The following is a 19,734-nucleotide window of genomic DNA, read 5'->3' as shown; positions in this document are numbered from 1 at the left end:
CGCATTGCCAGACCTGGCCCGCATCTGGTTGACATACACTCTGCCATGACACCAGTCAGTCAGAAGTGCCAGCTTGATGCTGGATCCCGGCCAGGCCTGTTTTCTATGAGCCTGGGCCACATAAACCAAACCACAATCGAGCCAGATATGGCATGACATCACATAGACAGTGCCATCTATGGCAGGCCTGGCCCATATATGGATGACAAACGTCTTATCGTGCCAGAAGTCAGCCAGCAGTGCCGGCTTGATACCAGATCCGGGCCAGACCTGCTTGCTATGAGGGAAAAGGGGATGGATTCTGTTCTGTTCTTCACTCATCACCTACCTGACAGCTGACACCTCACACCTGTTTCTCACCTGCAGGTCAGACAGGAGGAGACAGAAATGAACTGTGAGTCAGACGATCTAAGGACAGACACCAATGAACTTTCCTGAACATCCAGCAGACATCTCTGATGATCATCATGCTCACACTCAGACCAACAGTGTGTGTCTGTGCTGTCTGTCAGTGACTCTGAACTACAGTTTATTCATCTTCAGGCTGTTCATGAGATTTACTGACACAAAGTCAAACCGTGTTACAAACATACATGAATTTTTGTGAGCTCTAATGTCAGGATCAGTGAGTGTTTTTGTGTTGGTTTAGGTTAGGCAAATTAATTATTTTATGTTGGTGTGGTTGTTTATTAGCTTCATGTGACTTTTTCCTCCTTAAGTACAGCCCACTGGAAAACACTTTGTATAAAAAAAATCTTCTCTTTGCCTGACATTTTTTTAGTTTGTAAATCCATCTCATCAGACTTAAGAGGTTTTACAAACTGTTATAGGGGGTGTCCAAATTCATGGGCTGCATCCTCTTGAGGCTGCATTTCTAGGCCGATTATGTCACAGCGACGTGACGAAGGCTTTCCAAATTCGTAGACTTCTCCGAATGCAGCTGACAAATCTCTTCTCCTTTTCCCCGAATTTGAAGGATGGGTCGGGTGTGTCCTTCGTGGCCCACCGTATCCCAGAATTCATAGCGCGGCCCAGCCAATTCCAGTTTTCAACAATGTCGGCAGCTACTAAGTTTTTAATATTACTCTTATTACTCTTTCTGGGTCACAAAATAAACTTTTAACATATTTTCAGGCGAGAATGTAGCTGTGGAAAGTTCAAATATCTGCTCGGTTTATCAAGATATCACATATTTGCAAATGTTTGAATGTGTGGTTCATACAGAACTTGGTCAGTGACACTCACATAAACACATGAGTACATTACATTAACACATGAAAGAACAACAGTGTGGCATTAATCATTACAGCAGTAAGGACCATTTTTAATCAGCAGCCAGTTTGATGAACTGATGCTCTGTTGTCTGGTCTGACCAAAGCTCTAACTCCAAACATCACTCCACTGTTAAAGCTTCTGCACTGACTGTTTCAGGTTCAGTTCAAATCATGGTTCTTATTTTTATGGCCTGACGGTGTGAAGCCTCCACCTACATGACTGAAGTGCTCCACCCTGCTCGACTTTTTTTACTCCTCTCTCTGTGGTCTTCTTTAAACAGCCTCTTGGTGTTTTCTGTGTTGTTTGGTTCATGTGTCCACTGTGCCTTTATGAACACTGTTATATCTCTGCAAAGGAAAGGGCATTTTTTTAAAGACAATGATAATGAGGGAATTTGTCAGGTTTATATAGTGGATTGTCATTTATGCTTAGAAATATCTACTCATATATGCTTAGAGTTTTATAGTCAATGGTAGAGGTTTGATCCTTAATAGTCTGCAAAAACTTTGTGTGCATTCCAGAGTGTTCTGGCATTCACACCCACATCCTGGGAGCATGGGAGAGGTCGTACCTTCTCTTATTGTTTTATGGTAGGATAAACGTATCTATGTCTGTTTTAGGCTAAGTGCCTTTTGTTTAGATGAACTGCTGGACTTCCAGACCAGCAGGTTTAGGGTAGTTGTTTATGGGGTCACACACTGACACCCCCCCCCCCCCCCCCCCACACACACACACACACACACACACACAGGTAAGGTACTCTTTGTGTGTATGTATACGTCATATGTTAATGAACCTTCAACGCTCCAGCGAATAGGTTTAAGCTACAAACCTATCAGAATTCTTTCTGTGAATGAATGAAATATGAGCAGAATGTAAGGGCTAATAGAGCCTTGAGGTGACTTTTGTTGTGATTTGGTGCTATATGAATAAAATTGAATTGAATTGAATAAAGATTTACACATATACCTGTTGAATGCGTTTTTTTCATTGTTTTTGTCCCTGCAATCACAGACAAACCTCTATTTTTGAAGTGTCTTTGAGCAACTAATATACATCTTCCTCTGTAATATAATGCTGTGGGTAAACATGGCTGCTCTGGATTTACATCTGTGGATGGATGTGTTGATAAAATTATGAACCTGTATCTGCTGTGCGGACAGACCGATCACTGGAGTATTAAAGCTGCTCTTGAGTTTAAGTTTTATCCCCAGAATACTGAGTTTAGCCTCCATCTCCTATCTGTCAAACAATCTTCGACAAAAACTTGACTGGATTAGTGAGAATGACAGTTTTAGAATAAAGCCAAGAGTCACTGACTGCATGAACACATCAGGTATTCAGCAACTTCCTGTAAATTACAAGAAATCAGAGTAGAGGAGAGTAACTGAGTACACTTCCTCTTTGTGATGGAGGTGATTTTCGTCTTTATATTGTGTCAGATAAAGCCTGACAGCTTCTCTTGAATTCATTTCATATGCTGTTTTTTCACAGATGAAACCAGCCAACAGTAAATCAGATGCTTTACACCTACCTTCACATGACCTTCATCTGTAAGTGTTGGGCCTGTGTTTCCACAAGCCCTGCTGGTTTAGAAACGTATTCTTGTTAACGACAAAAACAAGATGAACATCTTTTACTTGCTAGCACAATACACACAATACACATCACAGCACCTCCCACGTAAAACCCCCCAAATGGTTCTAAGACAAGGCACTATGTGTGTGTGTGTGTAAACATCTGTATGCATGTGAGAATGTGTGTGTGTGTGTGTGTGTGTGTGTGTGTGTGTGTGTGTGTGTGTGTGTGTGTGTGTGTGTGTGTGTGTGTGTGTGTGTGTGTGTGTGTGTGTGTGTGACCTCCTGCTGACCAAAAGGGTCATATAAGCAGGCAGCAACATCACAAGAAACAGATTTTCCAGATAGAATGTATCTGCAATAAAAGCCTCTCCCAGCACAGTGGTCAGAGACAAAGGAATGTCTTGATCCTATAGATTGAACTCAGACCTTACAAATTTAAGAAGCATAATGATAACATTCAACAATTAGACTTAACACAAAGGATCTCTGAAATTCTCAGAAACTCATAATCCATCTCCCAGTGGGTGCAGCAACCATGTGTCAAAAGTGGGCAATTGAGAAATGCTAAAAAGCGTGTTCATGTAAACATCGTCGGGTCTGCCCTGGTACAATGGGACTTCTGCTCCTGAACCTCTGCACACAGCGTCTGCAAATCGGGGCTGTACGAAGTCACTTCATCTTTACGCAAGACTGCAGTATATTTTGGTGATCATAACAGTTATACCTTTTGAAATATTAAGCTGTTTTTGCAATTTTTTGGCCCATTGAAATTAATGGACCACATGACAAGTGTGATCACTGATTTTTCTTGCATGGTGAGCTGTGTCTTAGCTCAGTGAGATGAGCAGCCATTCTCAGAGTGGGGGGCCTGGGTTTTAAGTCCCGCTGATGGCAACATTTCTTTTTCAGTTTGCAGTTAAACTTTTTTAAAAGTCTTTTCAACACAAATTTCAGCTTCTTCAGCTGTTGTCAGCAGAAACTTCAGCTTTGTGACCTCTTTTCTGCGCAAGGTTCTGCTTATTTACAACTTTTCAGTAGCATTGTTCTGCTTCTTCACCCATTTTCAACAGAATTTTCATCTTCTTGGCCTGGTTTCAGCTGAATTTTTAGTTTCAGCTGACCATGTCATTCTCATCTATTGTATATCCTAAATGTGTATAAATGGGATCGGATGATGTCCAATAAAAGTAATAAACAATAAATGTAAATCTCTTTTTTTAACTTTGCAGACTCATTTTACCCACTCCAGTGAAAGTGATAAGAAAAGGATCATGGCTTTAAATAGACTATGAACAAAATGAAATACATTTTGTTTATGCAACATAAAAAACTTCTACCTTTTCCAACTTGGATTTTCTGCAGGACCAACACGGACATCAGTTCAGACTGAAATCCAGTTCAGATGGCACACACAACACTAACTGTGTTCAACCTTGCACGGAGGCCTTTCAATAAATATAAGAAGATGGTTAAGGTGAGAGATTACTATTCTGTCTTTTACATCGGTACAAAGGGGGGACTAAATGCCAAAAAAGAGAGAAGTTTTTTTTTTAAAATGACGCTTTAAAACAGTTCAAGTATCTTTGTGGGAGAAGGGACTAACTGCGGCCGAGGTTCTGAAAGAGACGGTCGCTTCACCGATGACCCTGGGCTACTTTGAGCTGGTTAACATCAATGACGAACGTAAGACTGAGTGCACAGACATAATTGATCATCTGGACAATAAGAAAATCCAAAATATGTTTTCCACAAGGAGCAGATAGAGAAATAAAAGATGTAGCCATCCCATGGTAGCAGAAACCTCCACCCACATGCATCAAATAATGCAAAGCGCAGAGGTGCAATGACGGTCTTAGATGTAGCACAGCAGAACGGATTGTGTTTAAAAACCCTAATCAAAGAAACGGCAGCAACATTGACCGTAAGGAGGTTTACGATCTACTTTGTCAGCAGTGTCCGCGTCTGAAACAATGGATGGAGAGTAGATTCCCCAGAAATTCTTTCCAGGAAGCAGTGAAATACAGAAAGGAGAACTTTGGAAAGAGCCGACAGTCTTTTACTGAAATTCGCAGTGTTATGTTGCTGCTCGAACTGAGCGAGTCAGTTTGTCTCATAACTGGTTCCTTCATAAAGCAAGGCACAGGGTTTGTGCTATTTGACAACTTTGTCTTGACCAACGCCCACTTATTCAACTACTGGGTTAAATCAAACACACCTAACTGGCGTGAATTTGTAAACATTACCGTGGTCTTAAACTTTGAAGACCAAGAATTGGACAAGAACAACCTTAACGCTAAGGTGTACTTTATTAAAGAAGGCACATGTTAACAGCACAAACACCAACTGACTAAAAACAAAATGGCTTTCTTTTATACTCTACCTATTCAGGTGAGCATCCGGACTAGCCCAAGTATGGGGGTTAACTAATCAAAATGAAAACACAACCCTCCACACAAACAAACATACAATAACATTAGAGCACATAACAAACATATACATATTTCCAAAACGTACTATAAACGAGTCAGTAATACAAGCTTTAACCATTACTATCTAAATTAAAACCCTATCTAAATCAAATCACAACAACAGTCGCCTCAAGGCGCTTTATATTATGAAGTAGATCATACAATAATAGATACAGAGGGAAACCCAACAATCATATGGCTCCCTATGAGCAAGCACTTTGGCAACAGTGGGAAGGAAAAACTCCCTTTTAACAGGAAGAAACCTCCGGCAGAACCAGGCTCAGGGAGGGGCGGGGCCATCTGCTGTGACTGGTTGGGGTGAGAGAAGGAAGACAGGATAAAGACATGCTGTGGAAGAGAGACAGAGGTTAATAACAGATATGATTCAATGCAGAGAGGTCTGTTAACCCGTTAAAGCCGGTCGGAGCGGGCATGCTCCATTTTTTTTTTTTTTTTTTGCCTGTCCCATTTGGTTCTTTAGCCATCAGAATTGTTGTCTGAAGACCAACAAGGAAGACCTGTTAATCTTCACCAGGTAGTGACAAAGAATTAACATCCACCTTCTTTTTCTTTTGTGGCCTATTTCTGGCTTTCTCAAGTGGAAAACCTCATGAGAGCAGGACCTAGATGCACACATTGATAGATTTAAAAAATATAGCAAGTGGATGAAACTAACCCTGGCCATAAATGGGTCCCCGAAGACCAGGTGAACATTAAGAGTTTAAACATTTTTGGGTGGGATTGATGATCTGAAGTAGATCAACAACAGTCTCACAGAGAAAGAGTGAAGAGAAAAGAGCGGGTTGTAGTGTTGCAGAAGTTCACAACTTCTGCTTTTTCCAAGTGTGAAAAATCGAAATAACGTGACTGTTACCTCCTTTCAGTTCCCACTTTATTGCTGAGCTGCACAGGATACGGAGGTCAGTAACTTTCTTCTGTCAAACTTTGAAACTTATGAAATTTCAAGGCAACAGAAGGACTGTATGAATATAATTACGATTTAACAGTTCAGTGCTGGTCCAGCCTTGATGCAGCTCAAAGATGTCACTCCTCTCGTTTAATCAGAAATGCAGGATAACGGCCCCATAGCTTTCAGGAGAAATTCCCCACAATCACACAATCATCTTTAAGTAAACACTGGTGACAGTGGGTAAAGGAAACTCTTTTATAACATTAAGAAACCTGCAACAGAACCAGGTTAAGGGAGGGACGGCCATCTGCAGTGACCAGCTGGGAGCTGGAGGCTGCATGCCCATTGGAAGGCTTTAAGTCATTTTATTTGCGTTTGTTTAACCTGAAAATAAAAATAATCACAATAAAAGTGAAACTTCAGCATATAAAAAGTGAAACTTCAGCTCCACATGAGGCAGACGTACTGGAGCCATACTTTCCGAGAGAATCAGGTGCTTCTCCACACAGCACCCAGTCTGGACTGAGAAGCCTTTAGACTGACAGTTCAAATTCCCAGCATCGGGATCCTCACTGACCCGTTAATAAACCAGGAAACTGGAGACTGCATCTGATTGGGCAGTTCTGAGTCTAATCGTCACCTCCAAGCTGCACAGAAGCCTGCAAGAGACACGTCAGACATCAGGATGAGAAATCCACTTACACAGACTCACTATCCCTCTGTGAAAGAGGAAGATCAACATCAGCCTTTAAATCTAATTAAAAGAGTTATAACCTATGGCCCTGGAAATAGAAGTGCTGCCTTGTGCAAATGGGACTGCAGAGTCTCCATCAGATTACAGAGGACAGCGCTAATGCAGACGAGTTCATCAGCAGCCCTGTTTCATACGGTAATCCTTAATAGGGGTGGGTTTAAAAAAATCGATTCATCGATTAAAATCAATTCTAACTGGAATAAAACGATATCGATTCATTAAATCCGGAAATCGATTTTTTTTATACATATGTAGTTTGCCGCGTATGAAACTTGCAAGCGGTTAACATGAGGAAGTCACGCGAGAGTTAAGTGACCTGGACGCATGAACCATCATGGCTACTCCCGGGAATGTGCCACCGAGCCTAAAGGCAGATGTCTGGCAACACTTTGGATTTAAGAACTGTGAAGACAGTGAAGAGCCGGACAAAAGCAAAGCCATATGTAAGATGTGCAAAATGGAGGTAAAGCACTGTGGAAATACCACAAATCTCAGAAATCATTTAACGAGGCATCATCCAGATATCCCGCTAGCAAAAACGGCCGACACCAAGCAACGCTCACTCGAAAAGGCATTTGCAGTGAAGTTGGCATCCACTTCTCCACGTGCCCAAAAAATAACCCAGTCTGTGGCAACTTTCATATGTAAAGATATACGTCCGTACAGCGTTGTTGAAAATGATGGCTTCCAAAACCTCATTAATACGCTAGAACCACGCTATGTTTTACCATCACGCAAACATTTGAGTGAAGTGGTAATCCCAAACGTGTATGAAAAAGTGAAACACGATGTTACAGCCTCACTCAAGTCAGCAGAGAGAGTCGCTATAACCTGTGACAGCTGGACATCCAGAGCAACAGATAACTACCTGACTATCACCTCACACCATATCGACCAGGAGTGGAGACTCGTGTCTCATGTCTTACAGACAAGAACCACCGAAGCAAGCCACACAGCAGCTAATTTATCTGAAATTATGTTCAAAGCAATCGAAGAATGGGAGCTTACAAACAAAAATCCAGTCATCGTAACTGACAATGCTGCAAATATGGTGCGAGCTGTAGAAATAACGGGCTGGTTGCACATTGGTTGTTTTGCCCACACACTCAATTTAGCTTCACAAGCAGGACTGAAAGTTCCAGCTGTTGCTCAGCTGCTTGGCCGAGTGAGACGCATAGCATCCTTTTTTCATCGCAGCACTGTTGCAAGTCGCAAGCTTAAAGAGAAGCAAAAGATACTGAATCTACCTGCCCATAAGCTGGTGACTGATGGGGTGACCAGATGGAACAGCACATTGGAGATGCTGGAACGCTTCCTAGAGCAACAACCAGCAATCTCTGCAGCTCTACTCTCACCTGAAGTGAGGAGAAGTGACAGTAATCTCTGTAGTCTTACAGAGGCTGACATAACTGATGGAGAAGATATAGTGAAAGCTTTGAAGCCGCTGAAAGCAGCCACACTGGTTATGTCTGAAGAAAAGTCCCCGACCCTTTCCATCATTGCACCTCTGCATGCACAGCTGCTGGAGAAGATGATCAGTGTCTCTCATGACTCCTCACTGATTAAAGACCTCAAGACTGCTGTATACGACAACTTGAAGTCAAGGTATGTTTATGAATTGTGTGTATATGCCATGAATGAGTGTAACTGTATGGATGCATGTATTACATGAAAATTCTTATTATAGTGAAAAAATCTATATATTATAAAAATGTTAGTTAAGCCCTCTTGTCTAGTAATAGGCCTTTTGATTTTATATCTATCTATCTATAGATGTTTATATATAAATTATGGAAACAAAGTCGTATATTAATGTTTCTGATCTTGCATGAGTGTATGTAACCATGCACATGTATATCCAACATAATAAACTGAGTTAAATGTGCAAAATCTCTTTTCAAGATATGTGGCCCTAAAGGACAAGCTCTACATTGCATCAGCATTAGATCCTCGCTTTAAGGCCCTGCCATTCTTGTCCAAAGAGACCTGTAACAACACATTCTCTCAGTTGGTGTTGGAAGCAGCAGGTTTGGAGAACGTGGACACAGCTATTGTGAGTTACAGAAACAAAAACAAAAAATTATTGGTTTTTTTGCACTACTCGAGTTAGAATATAAATAGTAATTTCTTTATTAATTAAGTTTTCATTTTTCTACAGCGACAGTCTGATGGTGACACATCTGAGGAAACTGTCCCTGACATCTCTCTTGGTGGTGTTGATGAAGTGGATTATGCCCCTCCAATTAAGAGGTCAAAGGACTCTGCATTAATTTTTCTCCTTGGGCCAGCCTACTCAACAAAAACCACAGCACCACAGAAAACACCAACTCAGAAGGCAAAGGAAGAAGTGAATCGATACAGGGACGTTGAGCCTGTTGCACTTTCTGAGGATCCTTTGATCTGGTGGAGGGACCATGAAAGGGAGTATCCTCTCTTGGCTCTACAAGCAAAGCAGTATCTTTCCATACCTGGGACCAGTGTTCCTTCTGAACGAGTGTTTTCAACTGCTGGTGACATTGTTACCGCACAAAGGAGCTGCCTGACTCCACAACATGTAGACCAGCTTCTCTTCTTGCAGAAAAACCTTACAGTCTCAAAGAAGTGAGAGGGTAGTTATAAATAAGGCTAAATTGCATTAGTTTCACAGAGGTTTTACAATACTGTTCAATATGTTTTCATTTTTTGAAGTATTTTAAAAGGCAGTTTTTCATTTTCTGATCGGTCAGTTTCTGTCAGTTCACTTGTACATGCTGTGTTATACTGTGTGTCTCCAAAACACAATAGTGGATTTCAGAAAAGCTGTGTGAGACACTAACAGCAAAACTATTTCTCTGAGGTTTTACTGATGTTTACAAAAGATGTGTTCTATTTGCACTGGATCCCTGATCCACTTGAAATGTATGTATGAAAAAATATATATACTAATGTTAATTAAAAATTACATTATTTAACTGCTTTAGTATCTGTTCTTAATTTTGAAATTTATGTAATTCATTCACAAGGCTTAGAGGGTTCTTTTGACAGTACATATACAAGGTGAATTATCATAATTTTATATATATTATGGTTCATATAATAATATTTCGGACTGATTCAAAATCGAATCGAATCGAATTGAATCGAATCGTGGATCGAATCGATTCTAGAAATCAGTGACGATTCCCAGCCCTAGTAGGGACGTAGATCGACCGGTAAATTGAGAGCTTCGCTTTTGCACTCAGCTCCCTCTTCACCACGACGGACCGGTGCAGCGTCTGCATTACTGCAGCTGCAGCCCCAATCCGTCTGTCGATCTCTGGCTCCCTTCTCCCATCACTCGCGAACAAGACCCCGAGATACTTGAACTCCTCCACTTGGGGCAGGAACTCATCCCCGACCCGGAGTGGGCACTCCACCCTTTTCCGGCTGAGAACCATGGCCTCAGGTTTGGAGGTGCTGATCCTCATTCCCGCTGCTTCACACTCGGCTGCGAACCGTTCCAGTGCGAGCTGGAGGCCCTCACCCGATGAAGCCAACAGAACCACATCATCCGCAAAAATCAGAGATGAGATTCTGAGGCCACCAAAGTGAAAGCCCTCCGCCACTTGGCTGCACCTAGAAATCCTGTCCATAAAAATTATGAACAGAACCGGAGAAAAAGGGCAGCTAGTCGAACCTCGGATATAAAATTTTCTGAATCTAAATAGTGGACTTTGGTAGAATTAAAAAATAAGTGTAGTGCAGGTCTATGATGATTTTTAGTGCTACTATCATTTAGTTCTGATTGTGGTTCTGTCTTGGTTAAGTCCTCAGTAGTCCTGGTTTTGAACTGTTGTAGTCCTGTTTTAATTCTGGGTCAGTTCTGGGTCTGGTTGAATTGAGGTTTAGTCCTCGTGTCTTGATGCAGCCCCGACCTTGTTCTGCCTTGCTGCTTAATTAAAAAACTAGTTTAAGGTGTCCTGCACATGTGATATATATTTTTCCCGATATGAAGTCATTCTTTTTTGAACAAAACTCCAAACAGAGCCTATTAATCATTCAGTCATTTCTAACCCCCCCCCCCCCCCCCCCCCAAAAAAAAAAAACAAAACAAACAAAAAAAAAACAAAAAAAACAAAACCCACATGCATACTACCCTTTAGGGCTAAGCCCCGGGTGTTTCAAATGTCTGGCTCCGCCTCTGGTCTATGCCAAACCAGAATTTTAAACTGCTTTTCAAATTCGCCTCTCAAAATTTCTGATTTACAGTTAAGAGTGTGGCATGTGCACATGACATGTTTTCACCATTTGTAAGCCAGAAGAGTGACTGCTCTTGAAGCCTGGTTGTTGCACAATACTAATACTCTTACTGCCACTAGTTCTTGTTCTACTAGTACAGCTACTGCTACTGCACAAGGACCTCAGAGGGACATATGGCAACAAGGCTTGGAGGTCAGACACGTAGGGCCTGCAGGGTGGGGATCCAGGTGCCACATGGTGTTGCAGCTGATAAAGCCATAAACTATGCCCATTTTGTTGAAGTGATCACCAGTTTGCTGGGTTTTTTAGAGACACAGAGTGAGAGCGATCATGTTCTACATTACTGTTTTTAATGGATTTTCAGAGCTGTTGATTTATGAAGCAGTCTTCATGGAAACATGTCAAGTCTGTTTTTGGGATTGAGTGTTAAATTGTCACAGTTTTAATAAAACCTGCATTTTCCTGCAATGATACTGGAGAGCAAAGAAAAGTTAGACGATGTTTATCCAGCTCTTCCAAAATGTACCTCACAAACATCTGCTGGATCCTGAATTCAACATTCTAGGGCCTATGAACAGGTTAACACTGAATGTTCTACGAATACTGGCCCAAAGGTAAAAGGTGAGAATTCCTCCGGTAAAATCTTTTCTTTTTCTTTTTAAATTGTAAGAGCCTTCAGGCACTATGGCAACAGGAATGCAAATATTAAAATGTGACGAAGAAAAGCTTGAAAATAACATTTTCACCCACAAGCACAAAACCAAGAGCCCTAACATGTGATTAGTTTTGACTTGCTGCTATAACTAAAACATGGTGCAGCTGTTGTGTTGTTTAAGAATGGAGAACGCATTTTTCAGCGTGGGAGCGTCAGGCCTCACATTTCGGAACAGCTTCTAATGGAGCCTCACTGCGTCTAGAGACTGGAGATCAGGTGTTTTTATGTCTCTGGGTTAGTTTTAAAATGTACGACAATCATTTTCACCATTCCACCTTCAGTGGTCATCTTCTTTTTACCATGTAAAAAGGGAAACACTTGTCTCTGTCCACAGTCAAAGATAAAGAGCAGCTGTACCTGGGCCTCCTTGTTCTGATGGTTGTTTGTCCATAACGGACGTCTTCAGTTCTCACTGCTGAGTAGATCACAGCTGAATCAGTCTCTGTACAATAAACACATTAAAATTACTGCAACAGTGCTGTGATATTATTACACTACAGCGATGGAGACATTTCATTCTGTTCTTTTAAGCTTATTAAAAGCATTAAATGGTGTCTTTATATAAATTGCAGCAGCTTTTCACAGTTTTTATTTTATTTTAACACCTCTGCTGCAAAACAGTGAGAACAAAGGAATGAGGAAGTTTCTGAGAAAAAGAAGAAGGGCGGCCACAGAGCTGCAGACTGATGCACTTTTACCACAGAGCATGAAGGAAACATGCATGACCAGTGTTATCAGCCAAACCCAAACACACTGCAGCAAGAAGCTCCATCAGTGTCACACTAACTCGAGTCAAAAAGAAGCAGAACAAGTTTAAAAGAATAAAAAGTCACTGATGGATATAAAGGACATTTTATCTGTTCAGTCTCTTCATATGTCTCATGTTCACATGTTCCATATCTTAACTGTGTGTAGCAACAACAGATAACACACATGTGTGGGCCTCATCTGAGCTCTGACACATGTAGCTCAGTGACAGCACTGTCTCTCTCTGCCTCTCTGTCTACATGGCTGTGAACAAAAATATAAACACTGAGGCTTCAAAATGCAGCATCTACAACACTGTCACTCTGCCTCCACCATGGAGACAGTCTCCATGGTGATGAGTACAACTGGCAGCTGAAACTGTTGTGAACTTCTCCATGAGTCATATTTCCTGTTTCAGAGCTGCTGATTGGCTCTTTGGGCCCTTTACCTTCAGGAGGTCATGGACGAAGCACTGAAGTCGTTTATCACGTAAAATATATTTTTAGTTTATAATAATTTGATAAATAATAAAATATTAATAAAAACTGGAGGTTTTTTTAGAACTTGGATTTTAAGCTATTTATGCCTTTTTTGCTGCTCTTTTTTAAACTTATTCCCTTTAAACTGTATTTATTCTTTTTAAAATATATTGGTTATTGCACTGTAGAGGCTGCTGAGGAACAGTATTTCGTTTCAGGCTGTGTAACACGAAATGACAATAACCAATAAAGTCTTGAGAGCTGCCATCATTGTTCCAGCAGGAGGCAGTAAAACACCAAACTGCACCTGTTGTGCTGAAAAGGTGTGAGCATGTGCAGTAACCCAGTAAGTTACCTGAATATCTCTCTCACACACACACACACACACACACACACACACACACACACACACACACACACACACACACACACACACAGTACTGATACTAATGACTCGCTCTCAGATCTATTTGGGTTTAATGTCAGGGTATATTTGTGGATGAAAGTTTTGTAGGACACATGATGTGGACAGTCTGGTAATCCCAGAATATTTTAATGTAAGAAAACTCCAGACAGCTCTGGAGAAAGTTTCAGAGTAAAAGCCCTGGAGTGTTTTACATGTTATTCTGTTGGATTAAATCTGACGGAGCTGATTCATAAACACTTCACTGCCAGGTATCAGGTGACCTGCAGAGACTGATCCTACAAACACTCAGAAACAGAGTAAACCAAACTGCACCACAGTGATCAGACGAAACCTTCCTGACATGAACACAGCTCCTCAGTAAAAACTGTGAACATCTGGGACTCTCCTCAGCTCTTACTGGGACAGTGGCGCGGCTGCCCCTCTGTGGGTCTTCCTTGGTCTCTTGTGTTCTGGGGGCCTCTGGATGTCTGGAGTTTTGATCTCCTCCATACCTGCTTCATACCCTGGAGGATGGGGCTGTGGCTCCCCACACTCCCTAGCAGATCATTACATGGAGAAACCTTTGGAATGCAAGCATGCTGATCCACACAGGTATGCACACGGGTATTCACAGACGCGGACTAAAGCTTTCTTGGCTGCTGCCTCAAAGCACACTGTGCGCTGTCTATCTTGCGTGCTGAACAATATCGTTTATTATTTAGTAACTATTGATATCTATGACTAGCTAGTTTATTGTGATGGTGCTTTTTTTTCTATTATTATGTTGCTCTTTGTTGTTTGCTGTCTCCTCTGTTTGTTTGTTTTTTTTCTCTCTTCCCCCCCCCCCCCCCCTTCTCACCGTCTCTTCTCCCCTTTGGTTTTCTTTCATTCTTTCCCCCTGTCCTATTAAAAAAAAAAAAAAAAAAAAAAAAAAGATGACAAAGGATGAACTGAAGCTCCGCCATCACGTGATGTCGCATGCTGCTGTTTCTGATGTCACTAGAAAAAAAAACAAAAAAAAAACTGTGAACCAGCAGAGAGACTACACCCAGCACCATACACCACCTCTCTGACACAGTACACCCTCGGGCAGGTGGTGTCCCCATAAACAGTGTGAGAAGCTCTGATTATTTACTATGTTCAAACAAACTGAGTGTCCACAAACGTCTGAGCTCACAGTGAGAGCTGCTGGCACAGTTTGGAGGTGTTCTGCCCCCTGCTGGACACACAGAGCTACAACATGAGGATCAGAGGAGGCTGGTGCTGCTTCATGTTTACACAAAAGAAGGAGGTCAAAAAATGTAGAAACAGAGATTGTTTTTAAACCTGTAAAGGAGGAAATCCTGACGAACCAATCCACAGCCAGAAAAGAAGTCTAACTCTGTGCTGCTCCAATCAGGAATCAGCTCTGTTACTGTGTGAGTGTGTAAAGTCACAGAGTAGCTGGTTTCAAATGTATCTATAAAGTTTTTTATTTAGGCTTCAAAAAACAGTCCAAGTTTATTTCTTTGGACTTTGTTCACTTAATGGATGTTTCCCTGCATTTCTATTTTCACACAGTTTATTTCTTACAGCAGGAAAACTGAACAGAATGTATGTAAGAGGTCAGAGTGAGGATGACGTCACTTAATACAGGAAATACATGTTTGTCTGTTTTGATGATGAAGGACTTCTTCAGCTCTGTAAACAGCTACACTTGAGAGGACAGAGGTGATTTCATGGATCAATAACAATGTGTTTATCAGCTTTCATCATCGCAGTGCAGACATGACGTCAGATCTATCAGAGTGAAGGCCGTCTCTCTGATGACGTCACAGAGCAGAGTCCTTCTGTCCAATAAAGGATCTCAGATCAGCTGCTGCCATCTTGTGGCCACAGTTGGTTACTGTCTCTGAAAGTTGTCTCATGTTTCCTGTTGTCCTGCTAACAAAGGCTGGAGCTCATCATGCTGAGAGGGCAGCAGCATTTTGTGGCTCTTCACACATGTTCATTATATTCTGATGATCCTGGATGGAGACAAACTACAGATAAGTGTGTTCAGCCCAACTAGTTTATCTCATTACAGCAGTTTGATGTTTCCCTTTGAATCCCCCTGAAGATCCTGACAATGAAGCACGTACATAATACTCCAGCCTTTCAACTCTGAGCTTATTTAGTTCTATTAATACACTGAAATCTCATTTGTGTCATGAAGAAAGTCTTTAATCAAACAGAATTCAAAGAGCAGAAACATTTCATATATACCCCAATCCTGAAAAAAACAGGTCTAGATCCCAACAACTTTAATAATTTCCGTCCTATCTCCAATCTACCATTCCTCTCAAAAATTCTTGAAAAAATAGTTTCTTCACAAGTCCATCTACATCTAACTGATAATAACCTTTATGAACAGTTCCAGTCTGGCTTCCGTCCTCTGCATAGCACCGAAACTGCTCTTATAAAAATAACAAACGACCTTCTTATGGCAGCTGATTCTGGTCTCCTCTCCATCCTTATTCTCCTTGATCTGAGTGCAGCCTTTGACACCATCTCTCATCCCATTCTTCTTAGCAGATTAGCTTCTATTGGTCTCTCTCACACTCCATTATCCTGGTTTAAATCATACCTGTCTGACCGCACTCAGTTCATTCAATTAAAATCCTTCACTTCTCAGCCTTCTCCTCTATCTACTGGGGTGCCCCAGGGATCTGTCCTCGGGCCCCTTCTTTTCATCATTTACCTTCTTCCACTTGGACATATTTTTCGTAAATATAATATCCAGTTCCACTGCTTTACCTCTCTACCAAACCCGATTCTACTCTTCCTCCACCCTCCCTTATCCTCTGTCTAGCTGAACTCAATTCTTGGTTCTCCTCCAACTTTCTTAAACTCAACAGTAATAAATCAGAACTTCTCCTGGTCGGCACTAAACAATTGCTATCCAGAATTAACAATTTCTCTCTCACCATCAATAATTCGCTGGTCTCTATCTCTCCTTCTGTGAAAAGCTTGGGTGTCATTCTTGATAGCACATTATCCTTTAATTCACATATCAATAATGTCACACGTGCAGCATATTTCCAACTCCATAATATCAATCGCCTCCGCCCTTTCCTCACTACTCATGCCACTGCCATTCTCATCCATAATCTTGTTATCTCTCGAATTGACTACTGTAACTCACTATTATTTGGCCTTACACAAAAATCTATTAACAAGCTCCAACGTGTTCAGAACTCTGCTGCCCGTATTATTACTAGGACTTCCTCTACCCACCACATCTCCCCAATCCTGAAGCAGCTTCACTGGCTCCCGGTTAAATTTCGCATCCATTTTAAAATAATCCTCTATACATTTAAGGCTATTCATTCTCTCTCTCCACCATACCTCTACGATTTAGTACAGATGAACTTCCCATCCCGGTGCCTCAGATCCTCATCTTCTCTTTCTCTCTCTGTTCCTTCCGCTCGTCGGATTACAATGGGGGGCAGGGCTTTTAGTTCCTCTGCCCCTCGACTTTGGAATTCCTTACCACCTGACCTCAGAAATATTAGCTCATTCCCTCTTTTTAATTCCACCCTCAAAAGGCACCTGTTTAAAATTGCTTATGTTTAAACCTCTGTATGCTCTAACTTTTATCTGCTATTCTTTTTATTGTGTATATTTCATGTTTCTGTGTTTTTATCTGTTGTACAGTGTCCTTGGGTGCTTTGAAAGGCGCTATTTTTAAATAAAATGTATTATTGTTATTATTATTATGGAGTTAAACATGAATCATTGTTTTAACAACATATTTATTGTTGTCATAAACAGACAAGAAGACAACAACAAACTGCTCCTCCCATTCAACACATGTCAGTCCATATCCCAGCAAACTAAATCATCTCCATTTACACATCAAATAGAAACATGAATCACTTGTAATGATTAGAAACTTGATAGAATTTCAAATCTAGTTTGGGGAGTCATTCAGTGAGAAACAGTGAAATGATTTTCCATGTGAAAAGGTGGACAGCAGAAACAGAAAGAAACAGTGAAACTAAAAGAGAAACAAAGAGCTTTGGAACAACGAGGCAGCAGGAGGACAGCTGCAGTTTAACAGCTTCAACTCACTGACAGGAAACAACATTAGAAACATCATCATCCTCAGCTCATCTGCTGCACTGACACTGACACCTTCAACGGACACACCTTCAGTTTATCATCAGTGTTAATGTATGGAAACATCCTGTGAGTGAAAGTGTGTGTGAAGGTGTGTATGTGTGTGTTAGTATCAGGATCAGAGAACGACAGCTTTCCTCTGTTCCAGTCCAGATTCACTCTGATCCTCTGGAGCTTCTTCTGTACTGAGAGAGTCGTGGATCCAGTTAATGGTGAACATGATGAGTATTTACCTTTATAAAACCCTATTCTCCACAATCCAGACCATATGTCTCCCTTCCTCTGCACAGACTCTGCTAACACACCCACTAACCACACTATACTGTCTCCTACATCAACATCCCAGCTGTGAGTCCCTGAGTTAAAGCCCTCAGAGCCCAGGACAGAGTAGTAAAAATCAAACCTCTCTGGATTATCAGGAAGCTGCTGCCTCTCTCCTCCTCGTCTCACACTGGTCAGATCTTCAGACAGGATGAGGTTTGGATGAGCAGTGTTTGGGTCCAGAATGAGAGGAGTGTAGGAGACCATGTCCTTCTTATCATTCCAGATGTTGAAGGTCAGGTTGCCCAGGTGTTTGGCCTGGTCTATCAGAGCTCCTGAGGGCAGCTGTGGATCATCCAGCAGGGGGCAGCGCTGGACTCTTTCCACTGCAGCCTTGTAGTTGTGCAGGAATGAGACGTCTTCAGCTCTCAGCTCCTCCTCTGTGGCTCTGACTGTGTCTGAAAGAGCTGCTATCTCTCTGCTCAGAGCCTCCATCTTCTCCTTCATCATCCCACTCTTCTGCTCCTCTTCCTCCCTCAGTGCAGCCAGCCTGGCCTCCTCTTCCTCTGCTAGAAACTGCTGAAGCTTCTTAAACTGCTCCTTAATCTGCCTCTCTGTGTGTCGGGCCTGGACCTTAATGTGTTCTGCTGTTTGATCAAACTTCACTTGAACTTCTTCACAAACCTTTAACTTCTCCTTTAAGGGCTCCAGAGTTTCCTGAAGTTCCTTCTTGTGTTGTTGTGCAGCTTCATCGATGGGTCTGAATCTGTGATTGGTGTGGTTTTCTGAGTCTCTGCAGATGTGACACACTGGCTGCTGATGGTCCAGACAGAAGAGTTTGAGTTTCTCAGAGTGCAGACTGCAGAGAGCCTCTGAAGCTCTCTGATCTCTCTCCTGTAAGAACGACTCACACAGGTTCCTTAAAGCCAGATTTAAAGGTGGTTCTTCCCTTGAAGATCTTCTCTTACAAACTGGACACTCGTGTGTTGGTCTCTCTCTCCACCATCTATTCAGACAGTCTTTACAGAAGCTGTGGCTACATGACAGAAGAACAGGATCTCTGAAGACCTGCTGACAGACCGGACAGCAGAGATCCTCCTCTGATCTGGAAGCCATTGAGTCTGTGAGTGAAGCTGAAAACAGCAGACAGGAAGTACAGTCAGTCCTGGCTCCCCTCCCTCCTCTACCACCTTCACTGAAACTTGCTTTGAGTCGTGTTTTTGCTCAAACTCACATTCAGTGTGTGGAGCGTCAGCAGCTTGAAGCAGCAGTGTTGGAGTTTTCCACGTTTCTCTCCTGTAGCTGGACTCACTCAGAGGAAGCTGCTAGTTTGGTCTGAGCTCAGTCTGATCGTCTGTGCGTCTCTCTTTACTGAGGACGAAGAACTTCCTGTTTCCTGGTTTGTCACATTTGAGTGACGTGAGGGGAGGAGAAAATGTTGCTGTTTGACTTTTAACTAAGGTGTGTTTCAATCCTGCCTGCAGCTCAAAAGCTGTAAAACAGGTTTTGTGTCTTTTCACCTCCACAGGTCACAACATGAAACCTGTTGTGAAGTTTATAAAATAAAGTGTCACTCGGTGGTGCAGCTGTTTGTCAGCTTCTATTTTAGACTTTGTTCTGGTTCTTGTTCAGGTTCCCAGCAGTGGGAGTGTAATGCAGTCACACACACACACAGGTGGTGTTAAGGTGGATTCACTTAGTTACAGACAGTGGTGTTATTTCCTGTAACTAAGGGTGTGTTTCACTCCAAAGTTCAGACATTAACCTGCCAGAAGTTGTAA

General features: G+C 41.9%; 3 protein-coding genes across 4 annotated transcripts in view; 1 reads left to right on the top strand and 2 right to left on the bottom strand.

The window, feature by feature from the left end:
* LOC146673177 (polymeric immunoglobulin receptor-like) overlaps positions 1–19,734 on the bottom strand; it is a 193,811-nt gene that overhangs the window by 31,500 nt on the left and 142,577 nt on the right. The window lies entirely within an intron of this gene.
* On the top strand, positions 7,774–9,678 carry LOC146673185 (E3 SUMO-protein ligase ZBED1-like). Its single transcript, XM_085401786.1, has 3 exons — positions 7,774–8,592; positions 8,890–9,040; positions 9,146–9,678. The coding sequence occupies exons 1-3, from the start codon at positions 7,964–7,966 to the stop codon at positions 9,590–9,592; spliced, it is 1,227 nt and encodes a 408-aa protein (XP_085257912.1). The 5' UTR covers positions 7,774–7,963; the 3' UTR covers positions 9,593–9,678.
* On the bottom strand, positions 17,678–19,081 carry LOC146673184 (nuclear factor 7, brain-like). Of its 2 annotated transcripts, XM_085401794.1 has the most exons (2): positions 19,039–19,069; positions 17,678–18,825 (listed from the first exon to the last, which is right to left on the bottom strand). In XM_085401794.1, exon 2 carries the CDS (start codon positions 18,461–18,463, stop codon positions 17,678–17,680), a length of 786 nt encoding a protein of 261 aa, XP_085257920.1. In that variant the 5' UTR covers positions 18,464–18,825; positions 19,039–19,069. The 2 variants fall into 2 exon arrangements, with proteins under 2 accessions (XP_085257920.1, XP_085257921.1); XM_085401795.1 differs by having other exon boundaries at positions 17,678–19,081.

The sequence above is a fragment of the Rhamphochromis longiceps genome, linkage group LG3 (genome assembly GCF_057381845.1).
Source record: "Rhamphochromis longiceps isolate RC_006_pf linkage group LG3, R_longiceps_female_GT1.1, whole genome shotgun sequence".
NCBI classification, from domain to species: Eukaryota; Metazoa; Chordata; class Actinopteri; order Cichliformes; family Cichlidae; genus Rhamphochromis; species Rhamphochromis longiceps.
Note: the sequence above shows the minus strand (reverse complement) of the source record. Positions and strands in the feature narration are given on the sequence as shown.

Excerpts from the sequence above, each read along its gene's own strand:
- LOC146673185 (XM_085401786.1), top strand. The coding sequence starts at position 7,964 with ATGTTCAAAGCAATCGAAGAATGGGAGCTTACAAACAAAAATCCAGTC. Across the intron at positions 8,593-8,889 it reads TACGACAACTTGAAGTCAAG|ATATGTGGCCCTAAAGGACA; the intron begins GTATGTTTATGA and ends TCTCTTTTCAAG. Across the intron at positions 9,041-9,145 it reads AGAACGTGGACACAGCTATT|CGACAGTCTGATGGTGACAC; the intron begins GTGAGTTACAGA and ends ATTTTTCTACAG.
- LOC146673184 (XM_085401795.1), bottom strand. The coding sequence starts at position 19,069 with ATGGCTTCCAGATCAGAGGAGGATCTCTGCTGTCCGGTCTGTCAGCAG.